Consider the following 22,984-nt stretch of genomic DNA (forward strand, 5'->3'; position numbering starts at 1 on the left):
ACTTCCACAATCTCGAGTAAGGAAGGCTCGAGTGTGAGAGGCTGTCAGGTTCGATCGCTGTCGAGGCCGAAAGGTGAATAGAAAGGAATGCAATACTTGACCCGGCGTAGCGCGAGGCTAGCACTTACCGAGTGAGATCCTCGCTGCAAGAGGTACTATGAGGATGCTATTATCGCACCTGCGCGGCCACTACTGGGCAGTGGCCGTTTATGTTGTGTTGTGTTGTAGAAGTAGGAAGTAGGAAGCAGAGGCGGAGGATGGAGGGTGTACCAGAAACGCGGGACCGGCGCTAACCGTTTCAAGTAAGAGGCAAGTTTGCCGAGTTGGGAAGTCGCGACTTCGCGTGTCGCTCATCCAAGAAATGGAAGTTCATCAACAACACCACCCATCGAACAGTCCTGAGGCACCATTCGCTCCGTCACGAATCCGAACTACCCCCGTCCACCCCAGCGAGGTGCAATCCAATACCGCCTCCAACGCACCGTTCCTACAGCCCACGACTGGCCGATCGACCCCTAAGTGAACACCCTCCGCCAAGAAGAAGAGTACGAAACACCCATGTTGTCCACTGCAGCGCGGCGGTAATCTCTGACCATGGAGGACCCTCTGGTCCAAGGGGTCAATGGCGTGGCCAACGGAGCCCCGACCGCCCCTGCTTCGTCCGGCACGCCGAGCGCAGTCGACCCGCAGGCAGTAGTGAGCTACTTGGCCAGCGTGCTGGAGGTCACCTTGGGAGCAACAGAGGAAGAGTTGCGTGGACCTGGCAGTCTGTTACACGAGGCTGCGCTGGAGGACACACTTTCACGATGTCTGCGATTCGCCATGGAGTCCCAGGTGGCACTCTACGTGCTCAAGCAGGCTGGCTCTGCGTCAAGCTCAGACAGTCAAGAAAATGGCACACATGTGAATGGCGATTCGGAGTCATATCAGGACACATATGTGCTCAGTGCAGAAGTCAGCTACTCCAAGCGAACGATCGGCTGCGTGGCCTTTCTCAAAAGGCCGAGTGCGATCGCGCCTGAGCTGCCTATCAGCAAGCAAGTCTCTGTCGTCAACTTGACACTACCTGGCCTGGGAGGTGCGGAGAGTGCAGGCAGCACAGTTTCTCCATACGAAAGTCTCCATGCCTTCGTTCGTGGCGCCCTTACGCCTTTCTTCGAAGCCGCTGCAAGAGGCTCCGATTCCGGACAGGAAAAGCCACGATCTGATGCTGAGGCTCGTACTGGTATTTCGGGAGCGAGACGAAAACTGGCAGACCTGGAAATAACGCTACAGAACTTGCAACAGAACATCGAAGTCGAAGCACCGCGATTACAGATTCATGAAGCAGTGCAAGCACAGCTAGCAGAAGCCGGTGGCGACTGGCAGGCGGCAGCGGTCGCCATTCCAGACGGTTTGGTAACAGACAGCGCGTTGCTCAACCGATTACAGACAATGGCGAACGAGTGGATCAAGCAGATCCGGGAATTCACCAAAATCATGGATGATCGGGCTGTTGGCACAACGTCGCAAGAGAAGAACTTCTGGCTCGCCATGGAGACTGCGATAGAAGGGATAGAGGCACAGCTGAACAGTGGCGGCGTTCAATTGACGATGAAGATATTGGAGAAGGCGAAGCGACACGGTATTACAGCAAGTTTCACATCGGACACTCGCCTGAAGGAAACGAAAGAGAAGGTCGTCAAATACAATCAGGTCTTCCACGGCTTCCCCATCGAAGAACTGCTGGCCGCGCCAAACGTCGAAAAGCTACGTGAGGCACTTGACGATGTGTTTTCGCACTTGACCAAGAAGCTTCGGATATCTCCATATCCCATTCGCAGAGCTCTGCCACTCGTAGAAGCTATCTCTGCTGATGTCGATGCTCGTGTGCATCAACACCTGCACGGCCGAACGCTCATGCGATTGAGCTTTGAGGAGTTTCGCAAAGTGATTGAGCAAGTGCAAACTGTCTGGATGTTCTGGGATGATAATGTCAAAGAATTCACCAACGTGGCTCGTGATGTCACTCGTCGACGGAATGACAGATTCATCCCCATCAAAATCAACAAACGTCATGACAAGACCCAGGACCGAATCAGCTATATCTACAAGTTCCGTGACGACCACGAACAATTGCAGAACACGATTGCGAACGTGCTCGGACCCGATGACGATACCGGCGAGCTCACCGACGGGGCGAGGGCTCCCGTGATTGTCGAGGAGATGGGCGATGTCGATGCTGCAGAAGAAATTCTGCAAGCTTACGAAGTGGTCAAAGATGTCGACGTGCTCGACATTTCTCCCGAAGGCGAGCGCCTCTGGACGCAAGCAGAAGCAGCGTACAATGAACGCACAGCCAGAGTCGAGAATTCGATCATTGCACGATTGCGGGATCGCCTGGCGGTAGCGAAGACAGCGAACGAAATGTTCCGGGTTTTCTCCAAATTCAATGCTCTTTTTGTGCGACCCAAGATCAAGGGCGCCATCGCAGAGTACCAAGTTCAGTTGATGAACAACGTGCGAGAGGACATTGACGCGCTTCAGCAGCGCTTCACTCACCAGTATGGTCAAACTGAGGCACACGGCATGGCTCAGCTCCACGACTTGCCACCAATATCAGGAGCCATCATTCGTGCCCGGCAGATCGAACGCCAGCTCAACAGCTATTTGAGCAAAGTTGAAGACATCCTTGGAGCCAAATGGCGAGAACATATCGACGGCCAACGGCTTGCACAACTAGGCGACGGCTTCAAGAGAAAGCTCGACACCAAGCCCATATTCGAAGACTGGCTGCGCGATATCGATCGCCGGCATCTCTCGATATCCGGCCGCCTATTTTCGGTCACGCAGAACAGAGCTCGAGGTGGCGTGCTTGAAATCCACGTAAACTTCGACTCGCAAGTGGTTGTGCTTTTCAAGGAAGTGCGCAATCTGCTATGGCTTAATTTCAACGTGCCGCATGCAATCACCAATGTTTCGAAAGAAGCTCGTCGTGTGTACCCTTACGCCACAAGTCTGATGGAGAGCTTGAACACCTACAGCCAGACCAACTCAGTCATCGAGAACATGTCGGAAGTGACCACTTTGATCAGTGGATATCGTAACGATGTACAAAGCTTCATTGGAAAGGGCACTTCGCTCCGATGGGACACATTCGTGCTGGCCTACGATGTTCATGTGCCACGTATTGCAGATGGCGGTATAGGGTCTGGAGACGACAAGCTGCACGTACAGTTTGTGCGGAACTTGGGCGGTTCCATCGCCACACTGTCACAGAAGGTTACGACATTACTCTCAATTCAGACGACAGTCGAGCAGGCACTGCGCGAGCTCCAGACATGCCAGTTCACACATGAGGCTTTCAGCACGCATCTTGAGACTTTGCAGAGGGCGATTGATCAGCTAAATCTTGAAGCGTACTCGAATATCGCGTACTGGGTTGAGAAGACGAACGAGAGGGTGGTTGAGACGCTCCACGCGCGTCTAAGGCAAGCACTCAAAGACTGGACAGAGGACTTTGAGCATGGCTACGGTGCAGACCAGCAATCGCCTCGCGAGATTGGCGCACCCAATATCGAGACTTCCGCGCACGACATTGTGATGCAGAGTCAACTTATTCAACTCGACCCGCCGTTGGAGGATGCCAAAACGGGCTGGCTTGAAAATCTCAATACATGGCTTGCTATCGTATGCAGTCTGCCCAGACTGCAGGCATCGCGTTTTGAAGCCGCCTTGGCCGTTCAATCGTCGGCTTCAGCCACCACATACTCGGAGTTGCCAATCATGTGCATAGATACGCTCGCTGAGCTGTATGAGCGCATCGAGGCCAAATTGAGTGTTGCTCAGACCTATGTGGACGAATGGCTACAGTTTCAATCGCTTTGGGATCTGCAGCTTTCTCAGATACAGGGCGACCTCAACGAGGAACTCGATTTGTGGCTCCAGTTGATCCTGGAAATCCGGCAAAAGCGCGAGACATTCGACACCTCTGGCAATCGCCGGTCGTTCGGCTACCTAGTCATCAATTATGAGCAAGTACAGTCCAAGGTGAACGCGAAATACGACCAGTGGCAGCATGATCTGCTTGCCCACTTCTCTGCAATGTTTGCCACCCGTCTCGTCGACGTGTATAGCGAGCTGCAGCGAGCAAGAAAGGACCTCGAAGGACAGTCCATGCAAGCCTCGTCTACCTCTCAAGCAGTGTCGTTCATCACTGTGGTACAAACCTGCAAGCGACAGACGAAAGTCTGGGAACCTGAAATGGACACCTTCAGACAAGGCCAACAGACATTGCTGCGCCTGCGCTTCCAGTATCCCAAAGATTGGCTCTACGTCGAGCAAGTCGACCACGAGTGGACAGCGCTTATCGAAGTGCTGGAGAAGAAAAGCAGACAGATTGCGGATCACACAGAAGGGCTGCGAACCAAGATCATTGCCGAGGACGGTGTTGTCGCGCGCCGCATCGCTGAGATGACCGAGAAATGGCAAGAACAGCGCCCAGAGTCTGGTTCCACACCTCCAGCAGAGGCTGTTGCAAGCCTAGAGACGTTCGACAAGGACTTGACCCAGCTCCAGGAGCAGCACGATATGGTCGCCAAGGCGAAGGAGGCGCTTGAGCTTCCAGCAAGTCCAGACAACATGCTTGCTGATTTATTGGCTGAGGTGCAGGACTACAAGTCAGTGTGGGCGAACTTGACAGTCGTCTGGGATCAGCTGAACGAGCTACGAGATCAGCCGTGGAATAGCGTTCAGCCTCGCAAGCTCAGACAGAGCATCGACAACCTCGTCAAGACCACGAAAGAGATGCCTAGCAGAATGCGTTCATACGCAGCATTCGAGCACTTACAGCAGCATCTGAGGCAGCTGCTCAAAGTGAATCCACTGCTTACGGAGATGCGCTCCGACGCTGTTCGCGAGAGGCATTGGACCAAGATCTTCAAATCTCTCGCCCCATCCAAGCGGTACTCGGCTCTTTCTATGACCCTTGGTGATGTCTGGGACCTCCAACTTGGGCCCAGCGAGGCTGTCATTCGAGATGTGATCGCACAAGCGCAGGGTGAGATGGCGCTCGAAGAGTTTGTCCGCGGCGTACGAGAGCAATGGCAGAACTATTCTCTGGATCTGGTCAACTACCAGAACAAGTGCCGCCTCATTCGTGGCTGGGATGACTTGTTCGCCAAGTGCAGCGACCACCTTAACTCTCTCCAGGCTATGCGTCATTCCCCATACTACAAGGAGTTTGAGGAAGAAGCTTCATCGTGGGAAGACAAGTTGAACCGCATCCACGTGCTGTTCGATGTTTGGATCGATGTGCAGCGTCAATGGGTCTACCTCGAAGGCGTGTTCACTGGCAACGCTGACATCAAGCACTTGCTCCCAGTGGAGTCATCTCGTTTTGCGAACATCAACAGCGAATTCATGACCGTGCTCAAGAAAGTGTACCGGTCGCCTTTGGTGCTCGAAGTGCTGAACATCCCGGACGTTCAGAAATCCCTTGAGAGATTGGCTGATTTGCTCAACAAGATCCAGAAAGCACTCGGCGAGTATCTTGAGAAAGAGCGTGTAGCTTTCCCACGATTCTACTTCGTTGGTGACGAAGACCTGCTTGAGATCATTGGCAACAGCAATGATACGGTTCGTGTTGCCAAGCACTTGCGAAAGATGTTTGCTGGCATCAATGGGCTCCTGCTGGACGATGAGTCAAACATACTTGGACTCCAATCCCGAGAAGGCGAAGAGGTTCTTTTCAAGACCCCTATCAACCTGATACAGACGCCCAAGATCAATGACTGGCTACGAGCACTGGAGACTGGCATGCGCGAAACGCTGTCAGACTTGCTCGTAGAAGCTGTCGCCGAATACGAAGGTCTCGATGAAAACGACAACCCTGCATTCGAGGCTTTTATTGAGAAGTACCCAGCCCAGATTGGTGTGTTAGCAACACAGGCTCATTGGACCGCACAAGTCCAGGCTGCGCTTGGACAAGGAGGTGCTCCCTTGCAAAAACTCTTCGAGACGCAAGTCAGCAAGCTGAAGTTCCTGGCTACCATCGTCTTGAAAGAGCTCACGCCAGTGCACCGCAAGAAGTGCGAGCAGCTGATTACCGAATTCGTCCACCAACGAGACAAGATCGAGCAGCTGATTGAGGGCGGAGCGGATTCCCCAGGTCACTACTTGTGGCTTCTTCAAATGCGCTACGAGTTCACTGCGAGCGCACCGCCTCTCGATCGTATGCAAGTCCAGGTCGCGAATGCTACCCTCGCCTACGGATTCGAATACCTTGGCGTACCCGAAAGACTTGTCCGAACACCACTTACAGATCGCTGTTTCCTGACGCTGAGTCAAGCTCTATGCCAACGATTAGGTGGTTCGCCATACGGTCCAGCTGGAACGGGTAAGACAGAATCTGTAAAGGCACTTGGTGTACAACTCGGACGTTTCACGCTCGTCTTCAATTGTGACGACACCTTCGATTTCCAGGCCATGGGTCGTATTTTCCTTGGGCTCTCGCAAGTCGGCGCGTGGGGCTGTTTCGATGAGTTCAATCGACTGGAGGAACGCATCTTGTCTGCGGTCTCACAGCAGATCCAGAACATTCAAGTCGGCCTGCGCAAGCGTGCACTCGATGACAATGCTCAAATCGAGCTCATCGGTCGCCAGCTCAAGGTCCATCTACTCACCGGTCTGTTCATCACCATGAATCCTGGCTATGCTGGACGTTCGAACTTGCCAGACAATTTGAAGAAACTTTTCCGCAGCGTTGCGATGTCGAAGCCTGACAAAGAGATCATTGCTGAAGTCATGCTGTTCTCGCAAGGTTTCTCAGAAGCAAAGACGCTATCCAGGCAGACTGTGCCATTTTTCGACAAGTGCAGCGCCGGATTGTCCAAGCAGCCTCACTACGATTTTGGACTTCGTGCACTCAAGAGTGTGCTCGTCAGTTCTGGTGGTCTGAAGCGATCTAGACTGGCCAGCGGCTCAGACGCAGACGCTGATGTGGTGGTTGAGCCACAGATCATCGTCCAAAGCATTCGCGAGACTATTGCACCCAAACTGGTACGAGACGACGCATTGCGCATGCAAGAGATCGAAGAAGATGCGTTTCCGGGCGTCAGATATGTTCCGGCGCCTTTGGAGAAATTGCGCAAGGCTCTTGAAGAGGTCGTGGAAGAGCGCAAGCTCGTCGCGACAGACTCGTGGCTCACAAAGGTTCTTCAGCTGTATCAGATCCAAAGCTTGCACCATGGTGTTATGATGGTAGGAAACTCCGGCACAGGAAAGTCGACCGCTTGGCAGACCTTGCTCGCTGCCCTACAAAAAGTCGATGGCATCGAAGGGGTATGCCATGTCATCGATCCAAAAGTCATGTCCAAAGAGAGCTTGTACGGCAGTCTCGACAGCACCACCCGCGAATGGACGGATGGTCTGTTCACAAGCATTCTTCGAAAGGTGGTTGACAATCTTCGCGGAGAGGACACAAAGCGCCACTGGATCGTGTTCGACGGTGACGTTGACCCTGAGTGGGTTGAGAACTTGAACTCCGTGCTGGACGACAACAAGCTGCTGACGCTGCCAAACGGTGAGCGTCTTGGCCTGCCCTCGAACGTGCGCGTCATGTTCGAAGTAGAAACTCTTCGATATGCCACTCTTGCAACAGTGTCTCGTTGCGGTATGGTATGGTTCAGTGACGATACTGTCGACATCGATGTCATGCTTTCGCGATACATTGCCCAGCTTCGTACTGCTACGTTCGAGGACTTGGAGGAAGACACTGGCACTCCCACATCGACAGAAGCAAGACTCACCGTGCAGAATTTGATGGCCGAAATTCTCAACAGGCGATTGACCGAGAACGACTTTGTGAAGAAGAGTCTTGAGCACTGCGCGAGTATGAAGCACATCATGGAATTCACTTCCATTCGTGCCATTGGCACGCTTTTCTCACTACTGCGAAAGGCCTGCCGATCAGTGCTGGAATACAACATCCAGCACACCGACTTCCCCCTCAACGACGGTCAGATCGAGGGTTACTTGGCGAAGAAGGTTCTTCTTGCTGCAGTCTGGTCATTCACTGGTGACTGCCCGCTCCTCGAGCGAAAAGCTTTCGGCGACTATCTCGCTGGATTGGCTACACTGGATATGCCACTGCTGACCGACTCGTCTTCCCTCATCGACTTCGATGTATCCCTGCCCGAGGCTACGTGGACGTCATGGCAGAACCAGGTGCCAACTATTGAGGTCAACACGCACTCCGTCACTCAGACTGATCTCGTGATTCCCACACTGGACACTGTCAGACATGAGGACGTACTTTATTCGTTCCTCGCGGAGCATAAGCCTCTTCTGCTCTGCGGTCCACCTGGTTCTGGTAAGACGATGACGCTGTTCAGCGCACTTCGCAAGTTGCCAAACATGGAGACAGTCGGCCTCAACTTTTCCAGTGCGACCACACCAGATCTGCTCGTCAAGACGCTGGAGCAATATTGCGACTACAAGAAATCACTCAGCGGTGTCACTATGGCTCCTCGGCAGATTGGTCGCTGGCTTGTCGTGTTCTGTGACGAGATCAACTTGCCTGCTCCTGACAAGTATGGCACACAGCGCGTCATTTCCTTCCTGAGACAGCTCGTCGAGCATGGCGGTTTCTGGCGCACTTCCACCAAGAGCTGGGTTAGCCTTGAGCGTATTCAGTTTGTGGGCGCTTGCAACCCTCCAACTGATGCTGGACGTACTCCACTAGGCCTACGATTTTTGAGACATGCCCCATTAGTCATGGTCGATTACCCTGGAGAGTTGTCACTCAAGCAGATTTACGGCACGTTCAACACGGCTGTTCTCAAGATTATCCCAACACTGCGAGGCTATGCCGATGCTTTGACGCAGGCCATGATCCAGGTGTATCTGCTATCTCAGAAGCGATTTACCCCGGAGATCCAGCCGCATTACGTCTACTCACCTCGTGAACTTACGAGGTGGGTCAGAGCTGTGTACGAGGCGATACGACCACTGGAGACACTCTCACTCGAGGGACTCGTGCGTATCTGGGCTCACGAAGCTTTGCGTCTGTTCTCCGATCGACTTATTGCCGATGATGAGAGACAATGGACTGAAGAGACCGTAAACCGCGTAGCTCTTGAACACTTCCCCAACTTGGACGAGGAGACTGCTTTGCAGCGACCAATCTTGTTCTCGAACTGGCTGTCGAAGAACTATGTTCCAGTGGCACGTGATCAGTTGCGCGACTTCGTCAAGGCTCGACTGAGGACCTTCTGCGAAGAAGAGCTCGACGTGCCGCTGATCCTCTTCAACGATGTGCTAGAGCACGTCCTGCGCATCGATCGTGTCTTCAGACAACCGCAAGGACATCTCATCTTGATCGGTGTCAGTGGTAGTGGCAAGACTACGCTGTCTCGATTTGTCGCTTGGATGAATGGCCTGTCCGTGTTCCAGATCAAGGTTCATGGCAGATACTCCGCCGAGGACTTTGACGAGGACTTGCGCGTTGTGCTTCGTCGATGCGGTACCAAGGGTGAGAAAATCTGCTTCATCATGGACGAGTCGAACGTCCTGGACTCCGGTTTTTTGGAGCGCATGAACACTCTGCTCGCCAACGGCGAAGTGCCCGGTCTCTTCGAGGGAGATGAGTACGCAACGCTCATGACTGCTTGCAAGGAAGGCGCCCAACGACAAGGTCTATTGCTCGACTCCCAGGAAGAGCTGTACAAGTGGTTCACTCAACAAATTGTTCGCAACCTTCATGTTGTGTTCACCATGAACCCACCTTCCGAGGGATTGGGGTCTAAAGCTGCAACCAGTCCTGCCTTGTTCAATCGTTGCGTGCTTAACTGGTTCGGCGACTGGTCAGATCAGGCATTGTATCAGGTTGCATACGAACTCACGCAGTCCGTGGACATCGACAAGGGCAATTTCGCATGCCCTGACAGCTTGCCAATCGCTTTCGACCAACTGGAGATGCCACTGTCTCATCGCGATGCAGTTGTCAATGGCATGGTCCACGTGCATCACTCGCTGCGATCATTCAACGACCGTCTCAAGCGCCAGCAGAACAAGCAGACCTTCTTGACACCACGTCAATTCTTGGACTTCGTTGCACAATTCGTGAAGCTCTTCAATGAGAAGCGAGACGATCTCGAAGAGCAACAGCGCCATCTGAATGTCGGTCTGGACAAGCTTCGTGAGACAGTGGAGAAGGTTTCGGAGCTGAAGAAGAGCTTGGCTGAGAAGAAGACTGAACTCGAGAAGAAAGATACAGAAGCCAGCGAAAAACTTCAACGTATGGTGGCCGATCAGCGGGAAGCCGAACAGAGAAGATCTGCATCGCTTGAGATTCAGGCTGCACTTGAGAAGCAAGAGGAGGAAGTGGCCAAGAGAAGAGAAGTTGTGCTTAGCGATCTGGCCAAGGCTGAACCCGCCGTGGAAGAAGCACAGCGCAGTGTCAGCAACATCAAGCGTCAACATCTGACAGAAGTGAGGTCTATGCAGAATCCTCCCTCTGGTGTCAAGCTTGCTTTGGAGTCTGTGTGCTCTCTTCTTGGTCACAAGGTCACAGACTGGAAGACGATTGTCAGCATTGTGAGGAGAGATGACTTTATCGCAAGCATTGTCGGCTATGACAACGAACGACAAATGACGCCGGCCTTGAGAAATAAGATGGAGGCTGAGTACCTATCAAAGGATGACTTCACCTTCGAGCGCGTCAATCGCGCATCCAAGGCTTGCGGTCCTCTTGTACAGTGGGTAGAGGCCCAGGTCAACTACTCTTCTATTCTGGACAGAGTTGGACCACTGCGTGAGGAAGTCGATCAGCTTCAGGAAGCGGCTCTGCAAACCAAGGCTGAGGCAAAGACGATCATGAACACCCTTGAAGAGCTCGAGAAGAGCATTGCTACGTACAAGACAGAGTACGCTTCGCTCATCAGCCAGACCGAGGCTATTAAGGCCGAGATGAGCCGCGTCCAGTCCAAGGTCGATCGCAGCATGCGCTTGCTCAACAGCTTGTCCTCTGAGCGTGGACGTTGGGAAGAGAGCAGTAAGACTTTCCAGGTGCAAATGGAAACCATCATCGGCGATGTCTTCTTGGCATCGGCGTTCCTGGCATATGCTGGTCTGTATGATCAGCAGTATCGCCGCGCTATGCTGGAAGACTGGTCCCTTCAGCTGTCAGCATCTGGCATATCTTTCAAGCCTCAGAACGCCATTTCGGAATACCTTTCCACGGCAGACGAGAGGCAACAATGGCACGAGAACGCCCTGCCTGTCGACGAACTCTGCACAGAGAACGCAATCATGCTGAAGCGGTATAACCGCTATCCACTCATCATCGATCCATCTGGTCGTGTTACGGAATTCTTGCAGAATGAGACCAAGGATCGCCGGCTCACGGTGACAAGCTTCTTGGACGGCTCATTTGTGAAGCAGCTCGAGAGTGCTTTACGTTTCGGCAACCCTATCCTGATCCAAGATGCGGAACACATTGATCCGATCCTCAATCATGTGCTTAACAAAGAGTACCAGCGCACCGGAGGTCGTGTCCTCATCCAGCTTGGCAAGCAAGAAATCGATTTCTCGCCTGCCTTCAAGCTATACCTCTCGACTAAGGATCCTTCGGCAGCGTTCGCGCCAGACATCTGCAGCAGAGCCACATTCGTCAACTTTACGGTCACTCAAAGCAGCTTGAAGACTCAGACGCTCAATGATGTCTTGAAGTCAGAGCGACCAGATGTCGATGAGAGACGATCCAACCTGGTCAAGATGCAGGGCGAGTTCACACAGCGCCTGCGAAGATTAGAACGTATGTTGTTGCAGGCGCTCAACGAGTCTCAAGGCAACATTCTCGACGACGAAAATGTCATCAACACGCTCGAGAAGCTCAAGAACGAAGCTGCGGAGATCACAGCCAAGGCTTCCGAGACTGAAGGTGTCATGAACGAGGTCAATACCATCATGAACACTTACGACATTATCGCACGATCTTGTTCGGCAATCTTTGCGGTGCTGGAACAGCTGTATCATGTCCACCACTTCTACCAGTTCTCGCTGCAATACTTTGTGGACATCTTCGAGTCTGTATTGCGTACCGCACGAGAGTCTTCCGAGCGGGATCCGAAGAGACGCATTGATACCATCGTGCGTTCGCTCTTTGGCAAGACATACAACGAGGCATCAGCTTCGTTGCTGCAGAAGGACAGATTGACCTTCGCTGTTCTGCTGGCCCAAGCTGCTCCTTTCCCCATGGACAAAAGCTTGATCGACTTGGTCCTGGACGAGACAATCATCGGCGGAGATGTCACTTCAGACTCTGCGCACAAAGACAAGGCCGTCGCGACGGCATCTCGCATCAAGAGCGTCAAGGATTTGGTTGCGGATCTAGCCTCACCAGAATGGGAGAAATTCTTCACTATCGAGCAAGCCGAGACCTGCGTGCCAGGTGTTGCTGCTGGCAGTGGAAACGACAGTGACAAGGCGCTCAAGGAGCTGCTGCTCGTCAAGCTGTTCCGCATGGATCGACTGGTGCCTGCAACAGAACGCTTCGTCAACGTTGTATTCGGACAAGACTTCCTCGACGTTGCAGAAAACCTTGGCAGGATTGTCGATAGCCAGACTGCCAGCTCACCCATCGCCCTCTGCTCGACTCCTGGATTCGACGCAAGTTACAAGGTCGATCAGCTTGTTGAGCGACAGAATGCGAGCTGTACAAGCGTTGCCATGGGTTCTCAAGAAGGTGTTTCGAGCGCCGACGCTGCACTGGCTGGTGCCGCGGCCAATGGCTCTTGGGTCCTGATCAAGAACGTTCACTTGGCGACCGAGTGGTTGCAAAACTTGGTCAAGCGCATCGACTCGCTCAAGCCAAACAAGGACTTCCGTCTCTTCTTGTCGATGGAAACGAGCCCCAAGATTCCATCAAGCTTACTCCGCGCTTCGCGTGTCTTGATGTACGAACAGCCTGCTGGTATTCGAGCCAATATGAGAGATACCTTGACGTCTCTGCCAGACAAGGCAGTTCAGCAGCCTGTTGAGAAGGCTCGTGTGCACTTCTTGCTTGCATTCTTGCACGCTGTCGCACAAGAGCGTCTGCGCTACGCCCCACGTCTCGGCTGGAAGGGATTCTGGGAGTTCAACGATGCAGATTTCGACTGCTCGGCTTTCATCATCCAGTGGTGGACAGACAACATCGCTCGTGGTCGCAGCAATATCGCACCGAAGAGCATACCATGGGACATGCTTCGCGCACTGATTTCCGAAATGTATGGTGGCAAGATTGACGATGCTGGCGATATGGCACAATTGAAGGGCTTGGTAACGAAGACTCTGACTGCCGATGCCTTCGAAGAGGGCTTCAATTTGATCGGCGAGGTCGCAGAAGACCAGAATGTCGGCATGCCTCTGCCCAGTGGCTCAGCGAAGACCGACATGCTCCAGTGGGTCAAGGAATTACCGGAGCGCGAGCCGCCCACTTACCTTGGTCTGCCTGCAAATGCAGAGAAGCTTCTGCTCGTCGCGCATGCGGAGGAAATGTTGAAGAATTTGAAGACTGTAATGGGTGTGTTGGACGAAGGAGAGAGTGTCATGGCCGAGGCTGTGGAGGAGTCGTAGAATGTTACGATAAGGAAGAGATTGCATGGGGTTTCAATTTGTTATGCATGGCGGCATGGCGTTCAGAGAAGAATGTGTCGGGATACTGCTGAGCGATGAGATTGCGGGTACCATCATGGCCACGGCGTTCTGTGTTGCTTTTTGCAAACGTTTTCAGCGCCTATACCCCCCTCTGTGCTTTGGGATTCCCAGTGTGGTTTTAGGTTCGAGTGCTAGAGATTGTAAGCTGTGTGAATAGCGTTCTGCCAGATAGCTGATGAGATGTTTGTTGTTTGTTCTAGCTGGTGCTGCAAATGCATCACTTGTTCCAAAGGTTGCGCACACACTTCCGAATGACTTTCGAAGCACTGCAGCGGCACATCAGACGGGCGCACATGACGACAATCCTGTTCTGCATCGCAACTACCCTTCATCGGCTCCAGATATGGCGCATGACGATGCCATCGACGTTTGAGAACGACCTATCCTCGCAGCTGCCGCCCAGATATTTTCCTCTATGACTAGCAAGCCATGTCTAACAGATCCAGCAGCCGCCATTCCTCGACGACCCAGGCCACATCTCGAAGCACGATAGTTCTTGACTAGTGTCTTCACGGAAAACATTGAACAAGCACGAAGGCCAATGCTTCTGATCTACAGCAGACGTTCCTACAAGCTCATAACTTCGCGACTTCGGCCGAGTGAACGACATTTTGTGCCTGCGGTCCCTTCGGTCCATCAACAACTTCGAATTCGACCTTTTCGCCCTCTGTCAGACTTTGAAACCTGTTTCCCTGACGTCGCACGTCAGCTGAACTCATTGATGCTGCTTGCGCTTCACCGGATCGTTCGGGTGGCAGCAACCTACCTGGATCGAGTTGAAATTTACAAAGACATCCTTCGATCCGTCATCTGGAGTGATAAAGCCGAAGCCTTTGGCCTCGTTGAACCATTTCACGGTGCCCGTCTGTAATGAAGAAGACATGATTAACAGAGCAAGCGATATTGTTAGCTTCCTGATGTCGCCCGGCGACAATCGACTGAAGTTTCAATGGCGAAAGAGAGTCTCGGAATGTGTCGAAGAGAGAGGCTCAGAGGGCAAGCAGGGCCTGTTTATACATGTATAGAGCGGGACTACCCTGTCAAGCTCCGTCCTTTTTGTCATTCGTAGCACAAGAATTGCCCGGATTGGCAAATACACGAACATCTATGTGGGACGCTGATCTCCGGTACCAAACGGGGAGCGCTGCAAATGCGTATTGCGATCCGCCTACGGACTCGGGGCATCCAACAGCTGTTACAGCAAGCTACAGTGTGGAGTATCTGATAGAGATCTACCAATGCTGCGCTGGCCAAGCACGCTCATGCATCATCTTCGTGCAGACAACAACGATCAAAGTCCCGCATTTGCTGCACGCCTTCATTGGCACTACCACTTCGCCATCTTTGAGTGGCCCTTGATATCGTGCCAGACCATTCTACCCTTACTTGGCATGATGTTGTGACCGAGAACGCCCTATGCAGTCGATCCTGCTAAGGTCCAGGCATGTGACGCTCGCCTCATTGTGGTTGCGGAACGCCATTGACAGTCTTCTGCCTTTTTGGCCCACTCTTCAAATCAAAATCGACTTCTTTACCCTCTTCTAATAACGCAAGATCCTCTGGCTAGAATGGTACGTCAGCTGAGCTCCTCCAGTTGGGGCGTCCTAACTTACATCGACTTCCGAGCGATAGAAATAGACATCTGGAGATCCATCATCTGGTGTAATGTAGCCGATTCCTTTCTCGTCGTCCCATGACTTGACGATGCCTTTGAGGGCAGCAGACGATGCAATGAACGCAGCGAAGGTAATGACAGTGGCTTGGAGGAAACGCATATTGAATGAATTCTGTGATGTTGGCGAGCCGCAACGAAGGAAGTTCAGGTAGGTAACAACTGAATGGAGACGTGGAAGCCTCAACATATACTGCGGTTCAAGAGATTGCCGTGGACAATGCTTTCTTATTGGTTCATATGTACCACAACCAGAATTGCCCAATTCGGAAACACAGGGATTCTTTTGATGACGATGGACCTCCAGTCTACCACAGAAACTGTGTCATTATGATCTGCATCTGAGTCCAAAGATCTTAGTATCTACAACAAAGTCTGCAGGTGTCTTAAGTACGTCTGAGCCAGGTGCTAAGGGCACTGATCTAACGGCCGCGTACATTCAACCTTCCCAAAGTGGCCAATGCTAACAAGTCCGTGCATATCAGACTGTCCATAAAGTTGCTTCTGATATGTATCCTTGGGTTGGCTTCCTCTTCGCCCTCCTTGTATCTATCCTCATTTGTCTTCACTCGCTACTTTGAACCATGTCTATCACCTACGTTTTTATGGCATACCTAGCCATCCTTGGTCTTGCTAGCCAAACCCTCAAAAGGCAAACAGATTCGGAGTCTTGCTTAGGCTCGAGACTCCCATTTTGCTGCATCAATAACTCAGATAGCGATCAGCAATATTGTGCGTACTCCCACTCAAGATCTCCAAGTAGCATGACCATAACAGTGACGTACAGGTTACCAAATTCCCGCAGATGGGCTATGCGCCGAAGAGTCCAATCTACGCTGCTGCTCGCTCAAATTTCCAACCGCAGTACGCATCGTTAGATCAATCGATAACATGCTGCATGCGCTAATATACAAACAGGCACATTCTGTCGCTCCAATATCCGACGCAGATCAAGGCATTGAATTTCAATGCGAGGTCCCGTGAGACGGCATTCATGCTCTGGGCTATGGATCATGAGGCAAGGTCTTGACACGATAACTGTGGCCGCGCGCTCTATCTGTAGATTGGCTCACATGTCATTAATATGTTCGCTCAAATTAGACAAACACAAGAAGGCCATTCTTGAAGCCAAATTCCTGTGCTCCTGTATTTCATGGCCGGAGATGATCATGCCGGTGGACTGAGCCGATCGTGACGGAAAGCTGGAATCGATGCAGTAGGGTACCACGCCGGGCCACGCGAGACCGCGAAACTAATCAATGTCGTTGGACGCAGGTGTTATTTCGGACCTCATCTCACGAAGCTAGCTGTCGTATACTAATACGTACCGTCAATTAGACAGATCTATAATGCCATTTTCTATGCTCTATGGTTTATGTTCTAAGCGACCGACGTCCAAAAATAAGCTTTCAGCCCTCCCCTTTTCAAGTCGAGGAATTGTGTATCCTATAACGGCACTCCTCAACAAGCCTGTTAACTGCCCGCAAAAGATCCGCCGATACCATCAAACGAGAAATGTTCGTTAAGGTTATTGAATTGCCCTTGCCGACCCTGTTGTGCATTAAAATCGTAGCCGCTGGGCTGTCGAGCACTGCCTTCAGGGAGCAGGGTATTGTAGCTTGTAGGGTCCATGGATAGGGGTAGCCAATTGCCCAACGCTTGGGGTTGGGGCTCATATATAGCAGCTGAAACGTCCTTTGATCCATAATTTGGAGGTGCAACCCGCTGCTGGTAGAGCGCAGCCGCGGCCTGCGTTCGTTGGACAGGCTGACTTCCGGACATTGATGATAAGTCAAGGCGGCGTTGGTGCAGCGGGATCCACGAAGGTGTGTTTTGAAAATTCTGGGTCGAAAATGGAGCAGATGCTCCGGCACCCACAGAGACTTGTCGAGTTTGTGGAGCGCAGGACTTGGGTGTCAGGGGCATTGTGGGCGCCGGCGCAGCGCTGTCATCAATGCCATGACTTGGGCCGGTTTGAGCGCTGTATGCGTGACCGGACACCTTCTCACTGATGCATCGTCTCAAAGTCATTGCAAGTTCGCTCTTATCCTCCGCGAGAAATGAGGAGCTCAGCTCCAGAAGGTGAATGAAGTGTCCTCGTTCAGATCGCATTGCGTCGTTTTCGCGTCGCAAAGCATGCATGGCTGCATTAATACTTGGAGACGGGTGAGGATCACCTAGGGCAAGCTCCTCTTCGATTGACTTCAGCCTGGGCTTTTTCTGCTTCAACACTAGTAGCATCGTCAGTGAATTAGCGTTTAAATCATAGCTGTACTGACCGAAATCGGGCACTTCCTCACTGCCCGGATAAGTTAATGCGTAAAGATAGCGCCACTGAGCTGCTCTGGATTCCGGACACTTTTGTTTGAGACAAGCCCCAGTAAGCCTGTGGCGTTGGTTCTTAATGGCTTCAGATGAGCGCAGAACCTCGGGGTCCGCGTTTTCGTCGCACAGCGAGACACAGTGTTTCTCGCAGGTAGATGGGGTTAGATAGAGTCCTGTGTCTGCTTGCTGGGTCCTATTGAGCTCCTGTAAGTATTGGTGGCTTTGCAATGATTTCTCGTCGCGGAATTGGCACCAGCATATGGGACACACTCTGACCTTGTGCTTCTTGAGGCAACGTCTATACCACCAAAGCGTCAGTAGCTTGACTTCCTCGATCGCAACGATATGCTACTTACATAACGCCGGATATGTACCGGTGGATTGCTGTGCAACTGGCGTGGACGCACGGGATTTGCGCATTGAGCTTCCCGGCGAACCCATCTTCGGCGTTGCCTTCTGGTCCAGGCTCGTTACCTTCGAAGTGCTCATCGCCGCGGTCTGGGCCTCCGGAGAATCTGCGCTTTCCACTGGGCTTGCTTCCGGTGCCTCCGTTGCCAGTGTCGCCCATGCCAGAGCGTTGAGACGATGAAGCATTGTTGTTGCCATCCCCAGCATGCTCTTGTAGATTGCTGCCGTTGCCAGAAGACCCCAAAGAACAAGGCGTGGGTGCGGCATGAGTATGGGCGTCCGGCAGGAGAAGGTCGTTCGTGATCGCGGCAAGGCTACGGAGCCAACTGGCGATGAAACAAGCGAGCTGGTATACGGTGACTTCAAGGTCGCATAGGCCCATGCAAATCAACAACAAGACCTCTAGCAGCGCGTCGATCTCCAATGCATCATTGTCGTCAATCAGATAGGCGAAAAGCCACGAATCGACTGTAGCGGCATCAACCTCCTTATATGCATCCTTTGCGGCAGATGGAACGAGGTCGATGAGTTGATGCAGGTAAAGGTTCTCGCCACGTAGAGATGAAGAAACATCGGAACGCACAAGCTCTTCTAACATATCTTCAGCATCTTCCCAAGTTGCAAGGGTGCAGCCAGGTCCAGAGCCTTTGGCTGCCAGATATGTACGCATGGACAGGACTCCAACACATGAGGTTGCATTCTCTCCGCTCTCGTGGCAGTCTAGCTCGGATTCTGGTTGGTACAACGTCGATGGTGGGTCGAAAGGTACATCGTGAACCTGATCTTTGCATTGTTCAGGCTGGTTCAACACCCAAGCTTGGCAGTCAGGTGGGCTCGCTTCCACATTGACGACAAAAGAGACTGAGTCCCTCTTGACGTGCTGAAAATCGGTATGAGCGCGCGAATTGGTTTGACACGCGATCGAAGCTATTGGTCGGGCCGTGTCTGCTTCATCAATAGCAGGAATACGTCGCAAGGTGTCACGCCTGGCTATTTGCGGCCAGGTGTTACTTGTCGGCAGTCTCCTGCAGTCGGTGTTTCCAATGGAATTATCACGGCCGAGGCCAGATTTTGCAAAATGTCCTGGATCTAATGAGCAAGTTCGCCTGGGGCCTTCCAGGACATGCCATCGTGGGCTCTTTCGAGGCGAGAACGGTCGACCCATCACATCGTGCGACATTTCCGTGGCGCACCTTTTGACCGAATTCGGTGCTGGGCGTTGATCCATGTGTAGTCGAGCTGCTCCGGTGTGCTCGTCTCTTGGCTCGGCCTTGCCATGGGGCAAGGTAGGGGCGCTAATATATGGTCCGCTTCCCACGGCCGAGTCTTGCCTCGCACGTGGTTGAGAGTGTGTATACCCTGCTGTTGGCTTGCTCGGGCTCACTGTGTTGCTTGGAGAAGCTTTTTGTAGGGCGAGATTAGACGCAAGAAATTGCATATTTTGCCATTCGACACCAGGAGAGCCAGTTGCGATTCGCCCAGCGATACTCTCTGAATCACTCATCTCGCTGGGAGCCCAACAATAGTTGGAGCTCATATAGTCAACATCAGTCGTATCGGAAAAGTCTAAGCTCCAGCGTTTGTTGACCGTCTTGTAAACTGGATCGCTCATGGCATATATTGACTGTTGTGCTCGCGGCATTCCTGGCTTCATTAAGACCCGGGGTCTTTGCGTCAGCGTACGCGAGGCGCTGTGGCTCGACGGATCTTGCGCATGATCACCGGGAGCTCGACCTTTCAGCTCGGGTTTGATGTAACTCATTGTTGTCCTTGGTTGGCAATCTCAGCTCATTCGAGCATGCGACCCGGAGGCTTTTGTGCAATGTTGATGCGTCAACATTGCTTTGCTCTTGCCTGTTGAGCGGCCTCTGAACAACGCCCCGTCAAGCTGTGTACGACGCTGGCATCAGGCTGAGGATTCATGTAGGCTGTGGGTGGTGGCGCATGTCGAGGTCGCTGCCTCATAGAGTTAGCGTTCTGCTGCACGTTCGGGCGTGGCGCACCTCGAAAGTTGTCAGCAACTTGTGTGCAAGCACTTCTTCTGTTGCTCAAGTTTCCTCTGACAGCATCGCAGGAATCTTCGACATAAAAGAGCAATCGATCGCTGCCGCAGCTTGCTGAGCGTTCATTTTACAGTTGATTGCAGCAAAAGAGACTTGCCGCCAAGTTGTGCCCAAGCAGCCTGAAGTAATATGTCTGCCGCCAACGCTGCCATCGACTCTGTGCGGGATCTGAGTGCACCTTGCAACTTTCGTTCCACTTGCAACCATTTGTCGTCAATGTGCTCGTAGTTCATCAGAATGTCCCTCATTGCATATAAGTCGGTGGCTGAACCGTAGGGTAGAGTGCCATCGTTCATGTAGCAGAAATGTCGCAAACAACCTACACAAGTCAGACTCAGCGAAGCGGGACCTACGCAGCCGCAATTGACAATGGTGAGTTACATTCGACAGATACTCGTCGCAGTAACTCACGCCAGCGAACAGGCAAATTCGGGTGGTGTCCTCGACAAACCACGCAGGCGTCATCCGCAGCGGCCACGGCTGGATTAAATGGCCATCGCGAGCATCATTGGAGCACCACAAGCAGCGCCAAATACGATGCCCCAACCTCGCTGGCTGGTATTGGGGCCCAGTTCGAACAGAATCAGGGGCGCACGGCTTGATAGAGGCCTCGTGGAATGGGCCCATTCATGCTCAAGAAGTGGCGGTGTGCATGTTCTGACAATCGAACTGGCGGAATGGCCGCGGGACGCCATAACGCATGCCGAGCGACGACGTAGGTGGAGGCTGCAGAGAGCAGGAGGTGTGGCTCGGGAAGCCATGCCGTTCATGCAGAAAGGCAGAGGCCGCGTCTTGCAGGACATATGGTGTGTGTGGTGGAGGCTTTAGCAGCACAATCTAGCCGAATGCAGCTTAGCTCATGAGTTCCCCGTCTTCCCCCGGTCCCTCGAAATACTGCCTGCGACATTACATATTCCAGTCCTCAACGTGATAACAAGCTTTAAAAAAGGCCTGCCCTCCTCGCAAGAAGCAGGTCTTCATCGTCTCATCTTCCATTGGCATTTCGGACTTGTCAATAATCCCTTCCATAGAGATCTTCACATATTATCCCAATTCCAAGGATCAATCATGCCAGAGGACCGATGAGAATCGATGTTGACATTAGAACCCGCGTAATCATGTGTGGACATTCCAATATCATTGTCAAACAAGACGCCATCTTTCATCGGTATCTGCGCGAGAACACCGATGGCAGCAGTCGGAGGTTCCTTTGGAACATTGCAGTGCACGGGCTGCAGTGTCGGTTGCTGATTCCTTGTGGATATCACGGCCTCGCCACCGAGCTGCGTAAAATTGTGAGAAGCCTCAGGTCCATGACGCGATGGTCCTTCGTTCGTGAACGATTCCGTTCTTCTCTTACCCTTTCGAGGTGGACACTTGTCGTCAATCCATTCGCGGAGTTCCTGCGAAGTTACATGTTCTCTGCACAGGCGCAAAAGGCCTTGAAGGGTGTCGATAGTGTTTATGGCGCGCTCCCTCTCCAGACTATATTCAGCCATATCCGCTCTTCGATCAGTATCGCTTTGTTTGCGAACTCTTTCGACTTGGTCTGTCAGAGCGCTGACCCTCGCTTGGCTTTCTGCGAGAGCAGTCTGCGCTTCTTGTAGGAGTTGCCGCGCTTCTTCTCGCTCTTGCAGTCGAGGGTCCACATGCTGCTGCAACATGTGTCTTGAAGAAGCTCTGATATCTCTGATATCGCTGTGTGGTGTCTTGACATCGTAAATAATTGCTGGACACCAGTCAGCAGTGACTCTGGTGTCACAGGGAAGGACCTACTGGACTCGGGTACATTGTTGCAATCTGGATTGCACAAAGCATAGATAAAGCGCCATCTCTGAACCCGCCGATCCTTGCCCCTTGGATGTGGACAATTCTCTCTGTTCCACTTATGCTTGATCGCAATGATAGAATCAGAGTCTGAGCTCGATAATTGACTCTGATCGCACTCCGAAAGCACACATTGCATCTCACATTTTTTGTGTCTGTGGCCATGTCTTTGCGCTTTGTTGGGAAACATTTCGTAGCAATTGCCACAGATATATATATCGTGGCTTTCGAGTTTGCGTCTGGGCGTACCTCAGAAACTGAAATCAACGTATAGGGGCATACATACAGCATCTCCGAAAGCGAAGTGTCTTTGCCGTGGCATCCTTGATTCGATATGATGCAGGGTAGTTGCGGCGATGGTTCTTTGTTGGGTTGTGAATCAACGTATGAACCTTTGCCAGTTTGAATGCGCTTCGACGAAATGTTCTCTTCATCCTGGCGATTGTTCGGTCTCTTGCTACCGCAGCTTTGGTGGGCCTCACTATGGTTCCCAGCGCCCGGACCGACAGAACTTTCATTGCTCGCGGAGCTGCCTGGAGTTGTATACTGTCGCACTAATTCCGTGCGAGCATTTCCCGTTCTCACGACGGTATAGGTGATACTTTCTGGAGTAGCAGTAGTCGCGTGGCAGGTGTTATTTGACTGGGCAATTAAGCAAGAGTCATCAGTTCCAGTTCCTTGCGCTCCGTCAAGGGTTGTTCCGATCGTGTGACACAAGTCCGATGGTTCATCTCCTGCTTCTGTACCACATGCCGATGGCGCACCTTGTGAATTTAGTTCTGCTGAGCGCCCATTCACAGCCTTAGTGCAGCAACGAGAGTTTTGGTCATCAGTGTCGGGCATAACAGAACCCTGAGAACGAATGGCGCCGTCGATCTGTTTTGATATTCGTGGAGCCAATATCTCTTGCTCGTGAAGCTCGATCATGCTTGTAGCGGTGTTGGAGAGAAATGCCTGAATTCTGGAAGACAGGCTGGCTCTCGCGTCCATCACGGGAGAGTCGGCGCTGACA

At 52.4% G+C, this 22,984-nt stretch overlaps 4 protein-coding genes across 4 annotated transcripts; 1 reads left to right on the plus strand and 3 right to left on the minus strand.

The window, feature by feature from the left end:
* Positions 1-594: 594 nt before the first annotated feature.
* CKM354_000475100 (dynein heavy chain) lies at positions 595-13,596 on the plus strand (the record flags this gene model as incomplete). Its single annotated transcript, XM_044800000.1, has 1 exon — positions 595-13,596. The coding sequence occupies one exon, from the start codon at positions 595-597 to the stop codon at positions 13,594-13,596; it is 13,002 nt and encodes a 4,333-aa protein (XP_044655935.1).
* A 656-nt stretch (positions 13,597-14,252) lies between these two features.
* On the minus strand, positions 14,253-14,560 carry CKM354_000475200 (uncharacterized protein; the record flags this gene model as incomplete). The annotated part of the gene is made up of 2 exons (XM_044800001.1): positions 14,253-14,369; positions 14,444-14,560. 2 exons carry the CDS (start codon positions 14,558-14,560, stop codon positions 14,253-14,255), a joined length of 234 nt encoding a protein of 77 aa, XP_044655936.1.
* A 575-nt stretch (positions 14,561-15,135) lies between these two features.
* CKM354_000475300 (uncharacterized protein) lies at positions 15,136-15,452 on the minus strand (the record flags this gene model as incomplete). The annotated part of the gene is made up of 2 exons (XM_044800002.1): positions 15,136-15,240; positions 15,291-15,452. The coding sequence occupies 2 exons, from the start codon at positions 15,450-15,452 to the stop codon at positions 15,136-15,138; spliced, it is 267 nt and encodes an 88-aa protein (XP_044655937.1).
* A 1,370-nt stretch (positions 15,453-16,822) lies between these two features.
* CKM354_000475400 (uncharacterized protein) lies at positions 16,823-19,844 on the minus strand (the record flags this gene model as incomplete). Its single annotated transcript, XM_044800003.1, has 3 exons — positions 16,823-17,580; positions 17,629-17,972; positions 18,031-19,844. The coding sequence occupies 3 exons, from the start codon at positions 19,842-19,844 to the stop codon at positions 16,823-16,825; spliced, it is 2,916 nt and encodes a 971-aa protein (XP_044655938.1).
* Positions 19,845-22,984: the final 3,140 nt, after the last annotated feature.

Source organism: Cercospora kikuchii (assembly GCF_019650295.1).
Source record: "Cercospora kikuchii DNA, contig_00003, whole genome shotgun sequence".
In the NCBI taxonomy this organism is placed as follows: Eukaryota; Fungi; Ascomycota; class Dothideomycetes; order Mycosphaerellales; family Mycosphaerellaceae; genus Cercospora; species Cercospora kikuchii.